Source organism: Xiphophorus hellerii, chromosome 22 (assembly GCF_003331165.1).
Source record: "Xiphophorus hellerii strain 12219 chromosome 22, Xiphophorus_hellerii-4.1, whole genome shotgun sequence".
Taxonomy (NCBI): domain Eukaryota; kingdom Metazoa; phylum Chordata; class Actinopteri; order Cyprinodontiformes; family Poeciliidae; genus Xiphophorus; species Xiphophorus hellerii.
In genome coordinates this window covers 29,594,647-29,613,160 of record NC_045693.1, presented here as the reverse complement: position 1 = coordinate 29,613,160, position 18,514 = coordinate 29,594,647, and the positions used below count along the sequence as shown (strand labels likewise).

The window sequence follows — 18,514 nt, the reverse complement described above, 5'->3', positions numbered from 1 at the left end:
TAACGTTCTCACCTGTCAAGAGTTAAGATGTAGAATAAGATCAAACTAAGGTGACCTAAAATAAAATGCCTAAAAGCTAAATTAGGATGAGTTTGAAGGAGTTGCTAGAGTTTTATAACTAGGCTATAACTAGCCTAGTTTTATAACTATCAATTAAAGGCAGACATCTAAGAAAATTAATGCAACAAAGGTTATGTATATAATAATATTAATAATAGCTTTAACTAAATAATTAATACATATATTTATATATGGATTGACATGTTCTTGAAAAGTGGATAAATAAAAACAGTGGAAATTACGTAGGCTGCCCAGTTGGTACCACTGTTAACTTGCAGCAAGAAGGTTCTGGGTTCGAATCCCAGCCTGAGGTGTTTCTGCCTGGAGTCTGCATGTTCTCCCCATGCATGCATGGCTTCTCTCCATGTACTCCTGCTTCCTCCAAAAACATGACTGTTGGGTCAATTGGTTTCTCTAAATTTCCCTAGGTGTGGTCAGTTGTTTTGTGTGTCTATGATGCTCTGACTAGCAAGAAAAAGAGAGTATAAAAAACTGTTGGATGAGAATAGGACTAGTAACTCCTAGTTATTTGGAAACGTTTTCCATGTCTTAAAATGTTCATAGGTGCATTGACAGCATCTGTTCAGTAGACGGTAGTAGAGAAGACTGCAGGCTTAAAAAAACTGGTTAGAAATCAGTCATCAGCATTATCTAATAATCAAGTCATGTGTTTCAATACTTGTGTGAACACACAACAATAAGCAGAAAAGTTTTGTTGAACTTTCACGGTAGACAAATATGATGAGTAACGAGTTTTTCTGAAGTCCTCCTGTATCTGATTTTCTATTTTCTCCAGGCTCCGTCCACAGTTTCAGGGCAAAGCAAAGAGTTCAGGTTAGAGTTAGTCAGGGTGGCCTCTTGTCACTGATCCTGTTTCTGATGCTCTTAGACAGGATCTTAACGCACATCCTTACTTTTAGGATTTGGACATCAGACCAACCAGTCGCTCCTCTTTGCACAATCCTTGCTTATCTGGATGCCAGAAGACACATATGTTCAGACGCTTTAGTTGAATTAATCCCAAACCATCAGGTTCAATGATAACTGAACCATCTGGGCCTAAAAACAGCATCTACCCTTGTAGCTCCTGGATTTTATTTTCATCTGGAGAACCAGTTTTGTCTGTCAATAGTCAAATTTTGTTGGCTGACAAAGGTCTAAAGACATGCACTTTTGTTGTCAAACAGTTTTATTGAGGAATCAGACATGAAAGTTGAAACATCAACAATACAAATTTGTCCTCTTTTTGATGTGAACATAAAACATAAAGACAATGCAAAATCAAAACAAAACAAAAGTGACATAAATAAACAGGGACATTCTCAAGACCCACACACCTCCCCTTTCCCTAGGACTTCTATCTTATCACACCGAGAATCAAATCAAATTCTCTTCAAATAGAGTTATCAATATATTACCGAAAGGGTTGCCAAGTTCTATGGAATGTCTTTAAGTTATTTGCTAATGAGAACCATATTCTTTCCAGATGAGAGAGCCTTACCAGTTCCTCCAGCCACAATTTAACTAATGGAACCTCTGAATTTTTCCAAAACATCAGCACTAGCGTTTTTCCTATGATAAAGGCATAAGATAATAATTGTGGTTGGTATTTATTAAATTGAGAAAGCTGAACAGAAACTCCGAGTACAATCAGAAGTGGGTCCAGTCTCAACTCTGTACGGAATATATTTGATAAAGTTTTGAATATGCCAGACCAAAATGGGGTTAATTTTGTACACAAAGAGTAAGAATGGAGAAGTGTGGCTTCTTCAATATGGCATTTGTCACACAGTGGGGATGTTAGGGAAAATTTTACGTAACTTCACCTTACAGTAATGAAGCTTGTGAATGATTTTAAATTGAATAAGACAGTGTCTAGAATTGGCAGAACATTTGTGAATATTCTCTAGCTCAGCCTTCCAGAGTTCGTCATTTATCTCCGTTCCTAATTCCTGCTCCCAGCCTGTTCTAAGGCCCTGCATGGGCGGCGAGGATCTGGATAATAACAGAATGTAAATCTGGGAGATTAGATGTCCTTCCCCATCACCCAGCTTCAAGAGTTCATCAAATTCATTAGGTATTATATTCTCTAAAGTGCGCATGTGCTTTTTGCCATATGCTCTGACCTGTAGGTATCTAAAAATGATTAAGACATGGAGTTTTTATTTTGGTTTTGCTCTTCCTCACCTCAGTAGCAGAGCAGTGGCTGCTTTACTGCACATAAGACCCCTGTCTGCCTCTTGCTCCATCTTACCATCATTCACTAACAAGATAACAGGATTCTTAAACTTCTCTTCAGGCAGACACTGACCCCAATCTGGAGGAAGACTGACGTCCAGTAATGGCAATCAACCAACACCGTATAGATAAATGCTCTCATCTGAAAGTGAGTCAGAATTTTTGCTTTATGGTTGAAAGTGAGCATCAAGTGTGAAAACCTTGGTTTTTGGCTTTCACATCTTGTCTATCAAGTGAGATGGGATTGGACAGGCATCAGCTCGCTATGTTTAAGCCAACTGCTCCCAACATTTTTGGCTGATTTCTATCTTAGATTCCCCTGGAGTTTTGGCCTCTGGGTGTAGTTTTGTTTGATTGGGTTAGTTGGGTTTACTTTGCTCCTGACCTGACCACCATACATCGCTTGCATATTACTCATAAACATTCACACCCCACACCAATACTTTAATGAGCCCTAAAGGCCATAAATCAGTTGTTTTGGTTTGTATTTCGGGTATAAATTAAGTAAAAAAATAACCATCAATTGGTTGATGTAATTATAATGTTTTCCATTGGACGGCGCTAAATCCCCGCGCAGTAAATAGTTGAGTTGGAATTTCTACAATGCATTATATGCAATAAAGACCAATAAAAGCAAAGTTATTATAGAAAACAATTAAATGAAGATATTACGATAATATTTTTCTATTTTTTTCGTAACGGAAGTGTAATTCATAATCTATTTTTTCTCGAAACGAGAGAAGTTTGAGACGATCAAATTTCTTGTTTTAAACACATATATTAAAATGTTTATATCAATATGTAACTTTTGGGTTGTTAGGAACACAGGAAAAGTCGGAAATATCCACAGTTTGAGATCTGCACTCGTATCTGTAACCAATTAACTGCGAAATAGCAGCTTCGAGAACTAGCGCAGGGTTTGTTTTCTTTTCTTCTGAGGAGCACCCAAACGCATCACTGGCGACTGCAGAAGAAAAGCAAAGATGGAGGACAGCTCTTCAAAACAGATGCCCGAAAACCTGGACGACCCTCCGAACAGCCGTCTGTTCGTGGTCACCAGTCGGTCTGTAACTGAAGACGAGCTTCGAGAGAGTTTTTCGAAGTTTGGGGAGGTTCAAGGGGTCTGGCTGGTCAAAGACAAGCAGACAAAGGAGCCCAAAGGCGTCTCATATGTGAAGTTCGCTAAGTCGTCACAGGCCTGCATAGCCATGGAAGAAATGCACGGAAAGGTGCTGCAGGAGGGGACTAAACCGATAAAGGTACGACTAAAGGGCTGGTAATAACGGAGAAGTTACACCAGCTGACTGAAATATTATCTGTCGATGTTAATATGTAAGTAAATTCGGTTAAAGCTGTGGCTAACATGCTAGTGGCTAACCCGATAACAGCTAACGTGTTACTATCATGTTAGCTATTATTAACCCTCTGATGAGTAAGTGTTTGTTTTTTTTTTTGACCCGATGAGGTCATTTCTTTGCAATATCTTTGCAATGTAAAGTTTTCATCATTTCATATTTCAGTTAGTCCTCAAAAATCATGTTACTGATATTATCCAATTAATTTTTTTTAATTTTATAAATTTTAAGAAATAGCACTTTTTAAATTACTACCCCATTCTTCCGTTAGTCCTTCAATAGCTCTGTGGTTTCATTGGGGCCTGCCATGCAAAGCAATGGCAGGAACCTATTGCTATTGTCGGAGAAAGTGTTTCTTTATTCTTTATTTTTCTTCCGTAACCGTTAATGCGGCTCATACCGCTGGGTGCACACCTACAAATGAGGTATCAAAACGTGCAGAAAATTCACGCCATTCCAGCTATTACTTCTGGTGGGATTTGGGCTTAACGTGGCGACATAATTCGCAAAAAACTACGAAAAAAACCCCATTATAAGTCAATGGGAAAAATCCTAGAAATACCCTATTTTTGAGGATTTTCTGTGTCGTCACAAATTCACCTAGAAATGCCATTCAAATTTCATTTTGTAGATACGTCTGTGATCTCTTCGAAAGTGAAGACGGCTCGTCGATACCAGTTACGGTTTGTCCACAATTTGCCTCTAAGCGACCCAAAGTTTCTCATTTTTCCTAAAGTTAGAGTGCGTCTCTGGCTGCTTAGAGTGAGAGATGAAGACAACTTTTTCAGCCCAAATCATTTTTGAAATCGCCATCACGCCCACAAATATCGCACGATTAGTATCAAAATCGGTCCTGACATTGATACGCCTGTCTGCTCCGGTAAAATGTTTTCGAAATTTATCTAGACCGTACGATTTTCTGTCACGGTGCTTCAGAGCAAAGTCATGCGACAGGATTTTCTGAGGCTCTCAGGCTCTTTCACTAACACTTCACACCTTGGTGTGAAACTTATTTAACATAGCAACGGATCTCAAGAGGCTATTGGCTGCTGATTTGGACTACAAATACGCATCGCTGTAGTTCTATCTATCCTCAGTTGAAACAGATCAGGACTGAACTGGCCTTTAGAACTAATTGCTGCTATGGGCTGTATATAACTGATTTAACTCAGTAACTGTTACACATGGGATTAGTTTTGAACTTTAAAATGAAGCTTAACAAAAATTTCACAATAAAAGCCTTGAATATTTTTACATCATGTAATTGCTCTTTTTGGCTTTATTTGACTTTTTCATCCAAAGCACTGTTACACATGGTATTAGTTTGGCCCTTTGAAATGAAGCTTAACAAAAATTTCAAAATAAAAGCCTTGAATATTTTTACATCAGAAAATTGCTCTTTTGAGCTTTATATAACTGATTTAACCCAGCAATTGTTACACATGGGATTAGTGTGGCAATTTAAAATTAAGCTTGATGAAAATTTCAAAATAAAAGCCTTGAATATTTTTACATCAGGTAATTGCTGTTTTTGGCTTTATTTGACTTTTTCATCCAAAGCACTGTTACACATGGTATTAGTTTGGCCCTTTGAAATGAAGCTTAACAAAAATTTCAAAATAAAAGCCTTGAATATTTTTACATCATGTAATTGCTCTTTTTGGCTTTATTTGACTTTTTCATCCAAAGCACTGTTACACATGGTATTAGTTTGGCCCTTTGAAATGAAGCATACTGAAAATTTCAAAATAAAAGCCTTGAATATTTTTACATCAACTACTTGCGTTTTCAGCATTATATAACTGATTTAACCCAATGACTATTACACATGGGATTAAAATAGACTGTTTTGCATGAGCAGCAGATAGATCCTCTATTGCACATGTGTCAAACTCAAGGCCCGCGGGCCACATGTGGCCCGCTACGTCATTTTATGTGGCCCTCTCCCCCCTACCACCGTTTTACAGCCCCATTGATTGACTTAAAATAGGTTTTGAGCACGAATTGACTACAAACTACATATCCCATAATGCCTTCCGATTCTTACCAACCAACATTACGGCTTCTCGCCACTAGAGTGCAGCAGAGTCACCTCAAGCTGATTATTAATTTTCCCAGCGAATAAAACTGAAACATCGACAAGCTAAGAAGCTAAAGAGCGAAGTTCCGTGATGTTTCAATCGAGGACTTTTACTTTTACCGTCTACTGCCCCTGATTTGATGCCACAGCTTCGACTCCACGCAGCTCGTGTTTTGTCCACGTTTGGAAGCACCTATCTGTGCGAAGAGATGTTTTCAATAATGACTTTAAACAAGACCAAGCACAGATCGCGCATTACTGACGAAAACCTACACGCCGTTTTGCGGATTGCCACAGAATAGAACTAAAACCAGACATCGACGAACTGACCAGGGGAAAACGGTGCCTGACATCCGGCCAGAAAACATTGGTAAGCACAAACAAACTACATTTAAATAGAATGAATGTAAAACCAAAACTCAGTATACTGGAATATGCATATAGTTTATTGATTTTGCTTGTGTTTTGTTTATTTACAGAACACAACACAATGAGGATGTGTGTGAGTTGGTGACAGGGTGAAGAGGGATCAGCGTTGTGTTCAAGGACAGGCAACGTCACCTCATTGTTTTGTTCTTATGTGAAATGCATGTTCGTTGCGTAATAAATAACGAAAAAGTTTTGTGAATGAAGTTGAGAGTTAATATCAAAACTTGTTTTTTATTATTTGTCTGCTTATCTTCAAAGCAGACAAAGAATAATTTTCCCAGCGAATAAAACTGAAACATCGACAAGCTAACAAGCTAAAGAGCGAAGTTTAGCTGAGCAGTTTAAAAATACTGAGCATATTTTTAAACTGCTCAGTTTAAAAATACTGTAATTTTTAAACTGAGCAGTAATTTTACATCCATGCAAACTCAAATGTAATATTTAAAACTTGAATACATAAAATCAGTTATTTAACAATATGAGGTGTTGTTTAAAAATAAAAAGATAGCAATTTCTTTTTATTGCAGAGACATTAGATTCTTAAATTGATGGTATTCTTTAAATGTTGTAATTTTGGTTCATTGTAAACTTTACCTGTAAAACGTTTGTAGAAATCTTTAACATCAGGTCAATATATATTTTTAAACTGTAATATGTTGTGTGTGTGCGTTATTGAAAATTTATATTTGTGACAATCATTAGGTAAATGCTAATGAACTGCCTTCCTGCAGTTTATGAGCATTGAACTGTTACTAAACAGTTCAATGCAAGGTTCATTAGCGTTAGCATTTTAGCTTCAATAAGCTATTAGCTATTTATTTTACTTTTTAGCAATGTTTAGTATACTGAATGGAGTAAATCAATTACAGAAAATATCCTAGTGATTTCCCACATACTGATGAAAGCAATGACGCTAACATTAGCGTTTCTGCTGATTTTAGCTGATATACTTACTTTATAATACTGAATGGTGCACGTCCGCCTCGCTTAACGTTCTTGCGATTCTCCGCGTGCCACTGATTACGTCGCGGCGTTCTTTAGCGTCGACGCCGATTTGTAGCGTGACGACGCCGGGCCCATGCCCGACGGGCGCGCCTTGGCAGGCCCCGGCTAAATTTCTTCCGAAATTTTCTAGTTGAGATTTCTTCTTCTTTTTTTTAAATCAAAAATTCATTCCTGCTATTTTTGGAGGAAAATAGTTTGTTTTGAACAGTTGTCCCTTCTTGTTTTGGATCAATATTTTGCCAAAAATATAGATTTTTGGCAATATTCTTTGTATTTTTGCCATTTTGTTATGATGCATAGCCATAACAACAGGGTGGTTTACAACAGGGAGCAGCTGATCAACACTGGAAAAGCTGAAATAATACCACAGCTGAAGCCAGAAAACGCAGAGGAGTTGAAAAGGAGGCGTTGTGGATGCAGAGCAGGAGCAAATAACAAGATTTTGGATTTGCTTTATGCTAATGTCAAGGATGCATGTCTCCAAACCAAGACCTCCTATGGGGAAATCTGACCATAGACTTGTTGTTCTATGTTCTGAATTCAAACCTCTGGTGAAGATGCTACCTATTAGGAAGATGGCTGTTAGGAAATGGTCACAGGAAGCAGAAGAGGCCCTCCAAGTTTGTTGCAACTGATTGGACTACTCTCTGCCAGCCACATGTAGATGACATCAGTGCCATGAATGAGTGTGTGACTGACTATGTAAACTTTTGTGTGGACAGCAACATCCCTACCAGAACAGTGAAATGCTTCCAGAATAACAAACCCTGGATCACCAGTGACTTAAAGAGGAGTATACAGAAGCAGCTCACAGTCAAGATTAGAGACTGCAAGGAGAAGTACGAGAATAATCTGGAGAATACACTGCAGAGGAACAATATCAGAGATGTGTGGTCATGGATGAAAAAACACAGGCTTCAAGCAAAATGAGGATCAGATTGGTGGAAGCCTTGAGAGAACAAATGAGCTGAACACATTTTTCAACAAGTTCAGTTCAGGAACAATTTCATCATCATCTTCCTCTCCTGTCCTCTACCATACAGACATCCCACCTTCCTCTGACCCACAGCTTTCCTGTCAAACCTCAGATGTCCTATCTTCTACCTCAGTTATGAACTCTTCTGCTTCCCCAAGTTTGTATTCAACCAAGTCAGGAGATGCTGCTGCCCCCTTTGCCTCCCCCTCCCATTTTCTGTATCTAGAAGTTTTGAAACGGCAGCTGAAGAGACTGGATCAGAGCAAGGCTGCAGGTTCGGATGGTGTCAGCCCCAGAGTCCTGAACGAATGACAACAAAGTTCTGCTTTGTCTTAATTTATGAATATGATTTATTAGACTATAATATGGATGTTGTTTTGTGTGTTTTTTTTAGGTGTTTATAGCACAGTCACGAGGATCAGCCAGACACAGAGATGTTGAGGATGAAGAGCTGACCAGGATCTTCATCATGATTCCCAAAACTTTCACAGAGGAGGATCTAAAAAACACATTCAGAGTAACTACTCTGTTACAATATCATTTTGTCATTCATTTTAAAATGTAAAGCAAACACAGTGAAATATTTCAAGTCTTTTTTTAGGAGTACACAGATAAATCGGCCCCAATTTCCTTTGTTTTGGTGGATCAGTGATTGGCCAATACTTAGATGTGAAACTGATCTTATCTACCTCTACAAAGGAATGAAGACCACAGAAAACTCAGGTTTTTAAGAAAGTGTCTGCTAATCTATATAATACATAATATATATATAAATATGAATATTTTATATTTTATATTCATGTTTTATACTGTATTTTATTTTATTCTGGAGTAACCTCACAACATTGGAACCTCAAAACACTGTCCTGAGCCGTATGCAACGAAATCTCGTTCTGTATACACCCTGTGCATGCAAAATGACAATAAAGTCAGTCTAAGTCTAATCAATTAATTGTTAATCAATAAGACCAATCAACTTTAGATTACCTTGCATACCTGTTCAGAATATTAGGGCAGCATTTGTTTCATTTCTGTTCCACGACTGTTTTCCTTCACTGTACGTCTTCCAGGAGTACGGAGATATTGAATATTGCATCCTCATCAGAAACAAGGTCACAGGTGAAAGCAAAGGCCTTGGCTACGTGCGCTACTACAAACCCTCTCAAGCTGCCCTCGCCATCGAGAACTGTGACAAATGTGAGTCTGTGCCGGGTCGGTCCACTGGTTCAGGTTGTAGTGTGGAATTTATCACTTGAGGAGAAGTTTTGGAAATGTTCATAACAGTAGACTTCATGAATTGGAACCTCAGCCAATGTCTTGTTGGTTAAATACAAAAACTGTGGTACCGTCTCCAGCTTACAGGGCCATCCTGGCTGAACCACGCAGTAAAAATAACTCCTCCGAAGATTACTCTGCAGGAGGGGTCAGGGGGGGAGATTACAGCTCCAGTGACTCCATGAACCAGTACCCCATCGTCACCCGTATGCACTTTAAAAACACATGGAATCAAGCATTTGAAATATGAACTTTTTTTCTGTTTCTTACCTTGTTTCTGTTTTTTTGTACTACAGCTGATCAAGGGAACTACTCCATGATGGACTACCGCCAAAGCGAGTTCACCCGCTCTCTGATGATGTCCACGCGGGCCGCGCTCACCCAGGAGCAGATCTTTGCTCTGTTTGACCTCATCCCAGGCATGGAGTACTGTGAGCTTCACAGGGACTCGTACGGTATGAGCAAAGGTAGTTGCCCCCACTGTAGATTAATTCTGCTTTGTTTTATCAGGTCTGATACAGATTGTTCTCACCTTTCTAATGGCCTTTGGCGGCAAATGGAGGTCGATGCATGGTCGAGTTAGTGAGCAGTTGTGAAGTGGGGGGTGGAAGGGACTCTTTGTTGCATAGCTTGAAAACTCTGAGTTACAATATAATGGTTTCACAATGTCGTCATGTTTACACAAAATGTTGGTTTAAGAACAGCATAAACTATGTTGTTTAATAAGTAAAAGTATTCAGTCCCTCCAGTGTTTTGCGATAGTGGAATTTCATGCAAAATCAACAGATCCCCACATTTTTTCTCACTAATGTGTAATTGTGAGTTTATTGCAAAATTTCTGAAAAATTTCTGGTTAAACATTAGTTTAAGTGACTAACTCCCACCTGCAGGTGGCAGTATATCTTGTACTACACTGATTCTTCTTTATGTGAAGTTATAGTCCGTGATTAATGTGGCGTGTAATAAAATGAGGTTTTTTAAGTTCTTTAAAGAGTGAAAATGTTTGTGTCCAAACAGTCCATTTTTTTTCTTTTTTTCCCTTTTCTTTATAGGTTTTAGTGGCTATAGTGGCCTTTATTTGCTAGTGAATTGACAGGAAAGTGGATAGTGAGAGAAGGGATAGGACATGCGGCAAAGGTCGCCAGGCCGGGAATCGAACCTGTGACAGCCTTGTCGAGGACTAAGGCCTCCATATGTGGGTTGTGCTTAATCCCTGTGCCACCACAGCACCTCTTTTTTGACTTTTTTTAATGTGAAAATTTAGAAGTGGTGTAATGCGGAAAAAAATAAATAAATTTTGCAAATAATTCTAAAGGAGCACCACAAAAGCAGCGATTTCGACTGCAAAAAAAATTAAGTGCAAAATCCTGGAGGGACTGAATATACCACAGACCCATCAGACTATTATTATTATTATTATTGAAAAGTCACTAATATCAGTAACTTTATCAGTAAGTGAAACACATTATATAGATTATTTACAAACAGATGTTTGCAATATGTTATTTTTGTTTATTATGATTGTTCACCTTCAGATAATGAAAATATCACATTTACATGTCAGAACAAAAAAAACTAAAGTATTTTTAAAAACAGAAATGTGGTCATACATCTCAGTAAAATAACTTCCAACTATTGGAAGAGTATGATAGGAAAGTCTATAAGCTGTTTAAAACCTTGATGCTGGTAACTGGGCCGGTTATGACCAAACCCTGGCGTTGATGATGTCATCACACATGGCAGGTCAGGTGTCTTGGATCAGTTTGTTAGCAGATATCAATGGGGACTAAACAAATCTGTTCAGGAAAGCTTCACGGAAACATTTTCATATAAAGCAGAAGTTTTGGTGTCAGCAGGTTGGGTTGGTTCTGATTGGAGATGACCCGCTTAATTGGGCTCCTCCGTGTGCCTCCAGGTCACGCTCTGATTCGCTACAATAATCTCGGATCAGCAATTTATGCCAAGGAGAAGCTGAACGGCTTTGAGTATCCACCTGGCAACCGAATTCAAGTGACTTTTTACGAAGATGGAGAGAGGTACTAAACACACATACACACACACACACACACACACCACATTGCTTACGGTAGCTTTGGATGTTTTAGAGAGAGCATTCACTGTCAATAGTCTTTCTAATAAACAGTCAATTGGCAGAGCCTTGAAAATGTTTTCACACCTCTTGTACGTCATCACATTTCATTACTTTACAGCCACAAACTTCAGTGTGTCAGTAGTGGTACGTTAAGCAGTACAATGCAGTTGAAACCAGAATTGCACATCCAATAAAAAAAAGTCTGAAGTTAAGTCAGACCAAACTTTTCTTCTTTTAGGTCACTTAGAAATAACAAAAGTATTTCTATTTGCTAGTGCCACAATGATGACAGAATGTGTCAGAGATTTATTTATTCATGTCTTCAAAATCAGAAGATTACATACAGAATGCTTACTGTATCTTTAAACAATGAGGCCAAGCCCAGGTGATGATGTTGTGGCAGCACAAAGTTTTGACAAGTTAACTGACACTTTTGAGTTAATTGGAGTCACGCTTGTAGATGTATTTGAAGGCCACATTACAAATACGCGGGTTTCTTTCTGACACAACGGAAAGCCAGAAGAAATCAGCCAAGATATGACTTCAGTTCTTTGGAGAAAATGTGTGCAGGTCTGAAAAAGCGTGTGACACTGCAGAGGCCCACAAAATCTACTCGGTTCCACCAATTCTGTCAGGACAAACCAGAATTCCAGCAAACCGAGAAGCTTGAGGAAGGAAACCCAAAAGGTTTGATCAGAGTCATACAGTTCAAAGGCAATACTACCAAATACTGAGGAAATGTATGTAAACTTCCGATTCTGAAGATATTAATAAATAAATCTCTGTCATATCCTTTCTGTCATCATTGCGACATTTAGTAAGTAGAAATAAATTAGGTAATTTCGACTAACCTAAAATAAGAGGAGTTGGGTCAGATTTAACTTCAGACAGAGAAAAAGAGAAAAAAAATTCTTACTGGGTGTATGTAAATTTATAGTCTCAACCATACCTGGGAAAAAAAATCAGACATTGTTATCAATCTGTTCAGGAAATATATTACAAATCAAAATCTGAGAAGTGTAAACCCCTGTACTCTGATGCAGCAAAATCAAATCTAGTGTCGCATGTCCTCCCCCTTCTCTCATTACCCATCAAATCAGAAGTTATGTATTTAAGAAATTGAGTCTGTCTGGTTGTCATATAATGTTTTCAGAGGTTGTATTAAGAGGTGATTCATCAAACATTCGAAAATGAAGACGGACTGACCTGTCGTAGAATTAGGTTAATTAATATGTAATATTGATATGACCTGCAATAAATGTAACCCAAAGTGTCACAAAGTATTAGAGATCCTGAATGCATTGTACTATATTGCAATAACACCAAAATTATGGCATTATTACAATTATTCAATTATGGCAAAAAAATTCAGTCTGATTGGTTGATGTTGTTTCTTAGCAACTAAATGAGAACTTGACTGATAGGAGGTAGCAGAAGAGCGTCTGAGTGCTAGTAACATTGTTTGTGTGCAGCCCTGCAGGCCGGATGGCCTCTCAGTTTGTTACAGCCCAGATCCTCTCCTCAGTGTGGAACGGAGCCTCCAGCAGTATGATCAAACCCACTGTGAGTTTATTCACTTCCTGTTCTCCTTCCAGCTCCTCCTATTGCAAATACATTCCTTCACATGACCAAATAGGACCCCAGTTGTAATTAACAGATTTTTGCTTAAAAAAAAAATATATATATATATATATATATACATATAATGAATTGGTTCCTTCAGAATTTCACAATTGTTTTTGTAATTGTTTTTTTTTTTTCTTACAGTCAAAATCACTGTTTTTGTGGTGCTACTTTAGAAATATTTGCAAGGGATTTTGTGATATTAACACTTATGTGTGAAAATAAGTGGGGCTTTTTGTTATTCACCATATTGACTCAACATCCAGGTAGTGTAGAAGAAATGTGAAATACTGCTTCCTACGGATGGACAGTAAATCAATTTTATCTTTAATAAAATTTTCTTGCTTTGAAGATTTAGTTTTGCCAAATTTGGATTTCTTTTGTTCACCAATCCTCTTTAGTCAACCCAAGAACTACCAACTCTGATTCCAGGTCATGTGAAGGAATGATTGAAATAAAGCCAGCTTTTATAGATATTTTCTGCCATTTGTAAAAAAAAATAAAAATAAAGTAATTCAAGGGGAAAAAATTCATTAAAATCGTAAATCAGATTTCAATCTGATTTGATTATAGCTGGAATACATATATTCCAGCCATACTGCCACATGCAGGCGGGAGGTAGCATCTCTTAAACCTAACGTTTTTAGTAAAACTAATATTTTCCGCCCAGATGTGTGAAAATGCGTCTCTCTCCACCAGGGGTACTCGTCTGTCTCCCAGATGTCTCGTGTTCAGACGGACGTCACCCTGCCGCCTCTCAAGAAGCTCGCTCCATCCGACAGTAAGGCCAAAGAGCGCCTCTTTGTTGTCTTCAACCCCTCCCCGCTGCCGCTCGACGTGCTGGAGGACGTCTTCTGGTAAACGTCGTCACTCCACTCCGTCGCCATGTTTCTGCGTTATCCCACAGCTAAAACATGCCTGCTAATGTCTGTGTCTCTGCAGTCGCTTCGGTTCCCTGATCGAGGTCCATTTGGTTCCAGGAAGGAAGGTTGGATACATGAAATATGCTGACAAACAGGTGAGTCTCTCAGGAATGAATGAATAAAGTCAAGTTCATCAACAATTCAAAGTGCTTTAGATCATAAAAAGTTTTAATCCTGGAAATGTTCTTCAGGTGATAAAAGACTGACTTTGTAACTGTCTTTATGTAGCTCTGAATGTTCAGGTCAGATTTCATCACAACACCCAGATTTCAGCCTGATCTCTAGTTTCCAGCTGTAATAACTAAAGCTGAGTGCTGAGGTCCAAAGATAAAAACTTCGGTTTTGTTTCTGTTCAGCTGAAGAAAGTTATTTCACATCCTTATGTTGATTTGTTCTAAGCATCTGTTCAGTGCTTTTTTGGATTCAGAGTTAATTAGTTACATGTAATGTAAAGCTGTGTATCATCTGTGTAATTATGGTAACTTTTTTTCTCCTGCCAGCACAACGTGAGCTGGCAGGAGGATGTAGATAAATGGGAGTCCCAGAATTGAGCCTTGGGTTACCACATGTGATTTCTGTCTGCTCTGATGAGAAGTTACCTACTGACACACAGACAGAAGTGTGAAGCCTGGTGGGTAGGAGCTGGTGTGAGTTTCACTCATGTGTCTTTGTGCATCTCAGTGTGCAGATGAGGCCATGGCTGTGCTCCACGGTCGGATCGTCAACGGAGTGAAGATGAAGGTGATGCTGGCTGATCCTCCGCGGGAGGAGTCTCACAAGCGGGCGCGGACCTACTAGACCAGAACTGGCAGGTAAGGGTTACATTTTAAGGAACATAAGCCAACGATGCCTAAATGTTGTACACACTTCTACAGGGTTTCCCACAGAAAACTTGCTAAGCCTGGTGGTAGGAGCGCCAGGGCAGTCACCCTGTGGCCAACCATGTTTTTGAGTTTTGTTTTTTTTTTCAATTTACAGGAAATTTTAAAATATGAATAGGTAATTATGTATTGTTGGAATATATTATTAGCAATACCTAAACACCAACTGTAAAACTAAAAAACAGTTGTTTCAGTCACTTCGTACTAATTAAAGTGTCCAAAATGTATTGGTCCTTTATCCATGACTTGTCACTTTATTTGCTGAAGTTCTTGGCATGTAGACCAGCACAAGACTGGCAGTGGTTCCGGAAACCAATTACAACAAAACAATTCTTAGCCTGGTGGGGGCACAAGTCAAGCCTAGTAGCCTGCCAGGCTTCTAAAACTCTGGGGGAAACCCTGTATCTAACACCTCAGATCATTTCTCATGGTATTGTAGTTAGAATTGTGTGCATGAGTTTCATATAGGGCTGGGCGATAAGGATTAAAAATAAAATCCAGTTTAAAAAAAAAATTCTTTCAAACCAGATCAGTTTTTTAATTTTAACCATTTTTTTTTTTAGGCTTTTTAAAATTATTATTTTTTTGCTCTCCCTTTTCTAAAATAGAAATGACAAAAGATATTTTCAAAAAGTGGATTTATTTCAATCATCCCTTCTGTGAGTTGTATGTCTGAGCATCAGGGCCAGGCTATGAGAATGTTTGTTTAGATCAGAGAATGCGGTCATAATATTAGCAGAACCCCCCAGAAAAAAAAATCCATTATGAAATATGTAAAAAGCACGTAAAAAATTACAAGAGTGTAACTATCAGAACCTGATGTGACCACCTCAGTTTGTGTAGTTCTTTTTCTAAGTAATGTCAGTTATTTGCACGTTGTTTTAAAGTTCTACTACTGATAATAATTCAACGCTGATGTGATAAAAGATTAAGCATTATTTTAAAAACTGATTAAAAAGTATAACTTCACAAGATACTTAACATTTGTCATTTTAATTAAAAATTTTTATGTCATAGTTCTCTTAAAATGACCACTTTAACTCTCCTAATATTATGAGTTTATTCTGATAATATTATGACTTTATTCCCGTAATTAAAAAAATTAAAATTTTAGCCTGGCTATAACAGTTCATGGTACAGGTGACCTGTACTAAAAGTCTAAATAATTAGAAACTGTAAAACATGTTTATCAAACAAGATGAATTGGTGAGAAAAAAAAATATCCAAATTTTCCAAAAATTAAGTCTTCAAAATGTGATGAATTGAAAACGTTGATTTATTGCTCAGCCCTAGTTTCACAATAACATATGTAAGTTACAGAGCCTTGCAAAAGTCTAAATATCCTGCAAACCTTTTTCATTTTGTCATGTTTTGTTCAAAAACCTGAGTCTGGTTTAATGGGGTTAAATATTTTAAATGTTCATTTTTAATAGAAAATGTTTCATTTAATTTTTCTTTGCTCAGTCAGGTTGGACAGAGACCATCTGTGAATGTATTTTTTTTATGTTTTACAAAGACTTTTCTAAGGCACTGTGTCTGTCAGCTTGCATGCTCTGGATTTGTTGTTCTGCTTTCATTTACTTCCTTATTTCTTATTTAAAGGTAAAGTAAACTGACAGCTTGGTTAAATGAAGCGCTTTTAAGCTGAAAAGATGTCACCCCATTTCCTGTTAATAACACTGCAGCTTTTTGTTCCCCAGGCGACTGTTGTCATAACAAAACGACACCTGACCTGACAGACCAACAGACACCAACATCATCTCCTGACCTCTGACCCGACCCTTTGCCTGACTCGTATTCAGTCAGTAAGCGTCTCTGTGTTTAATGATGTTTCTGTTTCATTTACGTTTCAAACCAAGACTTTGTGGGAAAAAATAGGCTAAATTTGGAGTTTGAAAATGAGCTGGATTATGATTCAGAAGATTTGTTTTTGCTAAACTGTAAGCAGGATCCTATTGTCTAAGTTTAAAGAACTTGACCTGAACAGTCAGATCAGATATGTAAACCCATGCTGAGCTCAATTGAATGTGTTATTTGGACTGATTTTTTTTTCATTAATAAAAAGTACATCAAGGTCTGCATTCAGCGTTTTTTATTAATGTTTTTTATTGGATGCTGTTGTAGTGCTATTGGCTGATAACCAGCACTTACTAATATTACATAATTTCCTAGACTTTCAACACTTTGTAAAAACCATCTGCATCTCTGCTTCAATTAAAGATCCCAAAATCCTGTTTCATCACTACCTGTCACATGACCAAACAAATACCACATGACCAACTTTCTGAAACCTTCTTGTTGCTGTTTGCAACAAGATGGAAGTAAACTCTAATTTGGCTAATATTGGCATAGTTTTACTTATCAGAGCGATTCTAATATGTTAAAAAAAAAAAATTTAAAAAGGCAAATTGGCTGATACCAATATATATTGTGCATCTTTGATATATAGACTAAAAGATGTGCGTATAATTTACACGTTTACCCTCAAGACCAGTTGGGTCCCATCGACTCCCATACGAGCACATTTTTAGGTAAAGACTAATAAATTGTTGCCGATGTCCAATATTTTGGTAGATTAGTGATTGGTGGATACATGAAAAACTGATCTGACTCACTGCTGCAAAAGTCTAAATATCAGCCATGGTTCCCCTTTGTTTTGCTGTTAGAGGGTTAACTGATAGAGCCGCCCACCACTGTTGCCAACTTTGTGACTTTTCAGACAAAACAAAAAATCGGTACCCGCCAAAATCTGAATGAGGTTTTTTAAAAATTGGCGATCAGCCGAAAAACTATCGACTCACACATTTCCCATGAATAATATTTTACTAAATCTATTTAACTTGCTTCAAAGTTAACCAATAATAGATTTTAGGTGTTACAGAACATAGGTGGTCTTGCTGTGGTTCATATATTTTGTTTGTAAAACTCAAGTCTTTAAAGGTTAAGTTAGACACAGAATGACTAAAAGAGCCCAGAAATCAAAGCTTTATCTGTAAAGCTTTTTGTAAAGGAATAACCAGGTTCTCCAGCATTCTCCCATGTTTGGGTCAGTTAAATCCATGCTAAAGAGATTCCTGCTTATTGTGACGCTTAGATACACTTGTGTTCAACGTCGAGGTTTTCATTATTGTTATAATACCCACCAGGTCAAAATGTAGATCTCAGTAAATTGGAACATAGCAACCTTTAAGTAAGTATTAAACATTTTTCATTAAACCCTCAACTGTATGAAATTAATTTGTTCTGATGTAATACTCTAATCTTTGAAGGAATCAAATGTTTTCTAATTAAGTGGAAAATCACAGAAATAAAGCTTTGAAAAGATCAGTCTGTGTGTATTTGATCTGTCAGTTGTTGCTGAAATAAATGAACTTTTCAAATCTCATTGCTGTGGAAGTTTGTTTGTTTTTTATTCCAAGTATCAAATATAGATAAAAGCACCTTATGACCACTGTACAGTACAGTGGAGAACCAGTCATACTGTGTGCTTGTTAGATCGCACCAATCAAATTTCTTTTCTTTCTCAAGTGACAAATCAGAGTAAAACACCAGATAAAAGGTGAGCTAAAGTAGAAGA

General features: G+C 37.7%; 1 protein-coding gene across 2 annotated transcripts; it reads left to right on the top strand.

The window, feature by feature from the left end:
• Positions 1–3,241: 3,241 nt before the first annotated feature.
• Positions 3,242–18,322, top strand: rbm45 (RNA binding motif protein 45). 2 transcript variants are annotated; one of them, XM_032552468.1, is made up of 11 exons: positions 3,282–3,557; positions 8,538–8,660; positions 9,214–9,340; positions 9,499–9,624; positions 9,715–9,885; positions 11,334–11,454; positions 12,983–13,073; positions 13,833–13,990; positions 14,076–14,151; positions 14,738–14,868; positions 16,638–18,322. In XM_032552468.1, exons 1-10 carry the CDS (start codon positions 3,282–3,284, stop codon positions 14,852–14,854), a joined length of 1,386 nt encoding a protein of 461 aa, XP_032408359.1. In that variant the 3' UTR covers positions 14,855–14,868; positions 16,638–18,322. The 2 variants fall into 2 exon arrangements, with proteins under 2 accessions (XP_032408360.1, XP_032408359.1); XM_032552469.1 differs by having other exon boundaries at positions 3,242–3,557; positions 9,715–9,873; positions 14,738–18,322.
• Positions 18,323–18,514: the final 192 nt, after the last annotated feature.